Source organism: Geospiza fortis, unplaced genomic scaffold (assembly GCF_000277835.1).
Source record: "Geospiza fortis unplaced genomic scaffold, GeoFor_1.0 scaffold112, whole genome shotgun sequence".
NCBI classification, from domain to species: domain Eukaryota; kingdom Metazoa; phylum Chordata; class Aves; order Passeriformes; family Thraupidae; genus Geospiza; species Geospiza fortis.
In genome coordinates, this window is record NW_005054298.1 from 7434047 (window position 1) to 7438122 (window position 4076).

General features: G+C 49.4%; 1 protein-coding gene across 1 annotated transcript in view; it reads left to right on the forward strand.

The window, feature by feature from the left end:
* Positions 1-3724, forward strand: part of TMEM37 (transmembrane protein 37) — an 8492-nt gene extending 4768 nt beyond the window's left edge. The window contains exon 2 of the mRNA XM_031057581.1: positions 320-3724. Within this exon, the coding sequence (XP_030913441.1) occupies positions 320-971 (652 nt within the window). The 3' untranslated portion in view covers positions 972-3724. The remainder of the gene's footprint in view (positions 1-319) is intronic.
* Positions 3725-4076: the final 352 nt, after the last annotated feature.

A 4076-nucleotide genomic window follows, 5' to 3' on the forward strand; every position in this document is an offset into this window, starting at 1 on the left:
CTCAGGAGGGCAGTGCTGGGAACTCGGAGCCCCCCCCAGCCCGCTGCTGCCGCCTCCCCCGTCCCAGCCACCGGCCTCCATCCTCCCAGGGGCCGGTGACTTCCTCCAGCCCTGCCCCAGCAGGAGGCTGGGGCAGGGACCTGGTTCGGCCAAGAGCTTTTGTGATCCCGGTCCCAGGCCTTGACGTGGGAGCATTGTTTGTGCAGCCAGGGAACTGGGAGAGCTTCACCCACCCTTCCTTTCTCCTGTGTATAGCCTTCCCCTGCGAGAAGGAGTTTGATGTGCACAAGTAAATATTTTCAAATACTGAATCCCACAGCTTTGTCCCTCTGGCTTCGTTTCACCCCGAAGTAGCACTGTTAACTCTGTTACATTTTTTCCTCACTCTCTCCTTTCAGGTGCAGCAGCTGCTGGCACACAGGAGACCACAGAAATCCTTCTTTGAGACACTCATCAGGAGCCTGATCATCCTGTGCGTGGCCATAGCCGTGGTCTTGTCATCCATCTCCATCTGCGATGGCCGCTGGCTCTTTGCGAGGGGGCAGCTCTTCGGACTGTGGCACTTCTGCACCCTTGGCAACGACAGTGTCCTGAAGTGTGTCACAGACCTCAGGCTGGCCCAGGTGGAGGGGCTGAGCGTGGGGGTGATTCCCATCAGGAGCATGGTGTCCTTTGCTGTTGTGGTTGCCATATTTGGGTTGGAGCTGCTCATGGTGTCCCAAGTCTGTGATGATGCCAACGCAAGGCGGAAATGGGCAATGGGTTCCGTTCTCATCCTCGTCTCTTTTTTGCTGTCAGCCACTGGTGTTCTGAGCTTCTCCATCCTGGTGAAGGATCACCTCACCTTCACAGGCTTCACACTGACATACTGGTGTGAGTTCGTTGCTGCCTTCCTCTTCTTCCTTAACGGAATCAGCGGACTTCACATCAATAGCCTCACACACCTCAGGAGTGGGGTAGGCAAAATCTAGGCACAAAGGATGTACCTCTGCCTTTGTGTAATCAGCTTTGCCAATTAGACTGGAAGAAAGAGAGTCTAATGAAGTTTGAAAAGGATGCCCTGTGTTAATTTGCGTGCAAGGAGGGGAAGCATGAGTCAGTCTTGATGCCTGTAGAAGACATACCCACCCACTGGTCAGTGTGGAGAGCTGAGCAGAGACTGGGACTGGCTGCTCCTGCAATATGGTTTTCTGGAGAAGTGGATCAAAGCAGAGGGTGTCCTGCTAAATATGCAGAGATCTGGAAGACTGCAATCTATCCCACATGTTGACCTGAGGCTTGCACAACACCAGTACTGCTGTGGATTTGGTGTTGCTATGCTTTTCCTCATATTCTGGAGCCTGTGAAGAGTGCGATACAGCTTTGGTGTGTCTCATGGGTTTGTTTTGCCTCAGGGACAGATGGTTTCTGCCTGGCCATGCTCACTGGTGTGAAGCATTGAAACTCTTCACTGGATCTTACTTCTTCATTTTTCTTTCAAAAGCGAAGGCACACAGAACTTGATCTGGTCACAGGTTTTGTTTCTTTCAGCCACGTTCCCTTTACCTGTTCTGTTCTTGGTCAGTTTTTTGGGGACACTTCAGACAGAGTTGCTGACCTGGGGGCAGGGGTAGGTGTTGGGTGATGCAGGTGTAGAGGGAAGGGATCTGCTGCTTCCCTCAGGCAGCAGTGCATATCCCTGTGTTTGTGGCCTCTCCCCAGTGTCGCCACTCTCCTGCCACCCCTGAAGGACATGTGCCAACTGGTCAACCAAACTGACTGTCTCACAACCCTTGCACAGTTTACGGTAACAGGGCATTGCTCTTAGGTTTTTTGGTTTTTAAGGGCAAGAGGGACAAGCTCTGCAGAGGTTTCATGGGCTGTTGTGGCTGGGTACACCATGCAGAGACCACCACAACTCCTGGGATGTGTTTTGGTTATCACGGTTTCCACTGGGGCAGTGCTTATCCTGTAGCTGAGTCTCCTTTAGCATTTCTTGTGGGAGGAGAAAGCCCTAGATCCTCCTGAGCAGATCAGGTCCTTTTCTTCCTCTGACTAACAGTGAGCCAGGGAGGAGAAGCAGCCCGTGATTGCCTAAGGAGGGGCTGATGGGTGCAGCTCTAATCTGTCACCACTGGTAGAAATGTTGAGAGACCTGGCCAAAATGATTATACTAAGGCTGGCCTTCCTCCTGCCAATGTCTGAGTCAAGATCTCTAAAATTGCTACAGCTTTGAAGTTCTCCATGGTGTCTTACGTAAAAGGAGAGAAGACCTCGTTTGTAGAGTAGATTGGCCTACATGTGTTCTCCCTGTCCAACACACAGCACTCAGCTGCTCACAGTTAAAAATGTCTTCAGCATATTTCAGGGTTTCTGGTTTACTGTTTGCTTTGTATCCACTGGTAAAGCTGCTTATATCCTTGTTTTAGAACAAATGTTTCTACATGTTTCATCCCTGTACCTTGTCTGTTGAGCAGGGTTTAGTTTCCTGTGCAACAAGTTTGACACAGTTTTTCACTGAAACAGATGCATCGTAGCACAGAGGTCAAAAAGCCTGCGTGCGTGAGCCATGAGTAAACAGCTTTGTCTTTGAAAGCTAAGAATCTTAGGCTGTGTCTGAGCTGGAATGTACCACGCTGATAAATGTGCTCCTGTGATTGCTTTCAGGACAGTCTCCATTCCTCCTTGGACTTCTGTAACTTCTCAAGACAACACTCCTAACCCCGTTTTGCAATGCAGGTTCAGACTTGGCTTGCTCTGGACAGTGCCAGTTGTACTTTTGCACATGAATCTGCCCATCTTTCTGTCTGCATGATGCAGAGCTGTGCTACCCAGACAGCTTCTGATGCTCTTGTGATGTTTGGGGCTTTGATGGGGTTCCTTGACCCATTCTCAAGGACAAGGACTTGTGCCCTGTCTCTGGAAAACGGCACTGTGACTGTGTCTGTGTGTGAAGGTGCCTTTGGTTTGCTGAATGGCACTGTTGAAGACATGCTGCTGGGCTGAACTTGCACCTGCCTGTGTGAGCTGGTGCTGTTGGCTTCAGCAGAGCCATTTAGGCCAAAGAGACCCTGCAAGTTCTGGTCCCAAACTGTTGCACTTTGGTGTTCCCAGGTGTACCAGGAGTACCTTAAGTAACCAATGATTCACCTGTGGTGCCTGGGGGTGCCCATGTCAGGCAGGACAGTTCCCCTTTATGTAAGGGTGTTTATGGCTTGTCTAGAAACACGAGTGTAACTTCAGAGCGACCCTTTAGTGACATCCAGACTTGGAAATCACTTCTGAGTGTACATTCTCTCATGCTAGCAGGAGGCTGTGCCTCCATCCCTTTCCTTGGAAGGCAGCCACAGCCAGACTGGGTTCCAGGCTGGTGCCTCCTGCTCGGGTTAGAGGGAGACTGGACAATTGGCCTTTGAGTTCACCCTAGACGTGGTGCAATTGTGAATGATTTTTAGGATGCCCTCTGCCAGCTGAAGAAGAGGCCTTTTGTTGGGAGTAGGGAATCCTCTGGGGAAAATGGAGTAACTTTTTTTTCCAACTGTTTTTTTTTTAAATAGTACTGCTCAATTATGCTGGGAAAAGATGCATTTTGACAGCTAAATATTACAAAACAAGAGTTGATTGTCTTGGAGATTCTTATATAGAGCAACCTGTGCAGCAGTTGGTCAACCTGTGCAGCAGTTGGTCACTGTTCATTTTCTGAAGCGTTTAGAAGTGTCAAGCAATATTTCTGAAGTTTGTTAAATAAATTGATTTGAAATAAGTGCTGTAATTCACTTTTTTTATCTTTTGATATTGGGGTGCAGATTTAAGGGGATGAGGGAGGTTTTACATAATCTCCCAGGCACCATTCCGTGTGTTTGCCCAGCTAAAATGATGAAGAAATAACTGCTTGGTGCTCTGCCAAGCTCTGAGCAAGGGAACTGAGGCCACTGCACACTCCCCTCTCCTTTTCCCTCCAGTGTCTGTACCAGCCCAAGAAGCCAGCACTGCTTTCTTGTCTTGCAAAACAAGAAGGGCAGTCAGCTGTGTTTCTTCGTGGGAATTTGAGATAACCTTGTAGGCGCTTTAATGATTTCCTGCTGTTGCATGTGCTC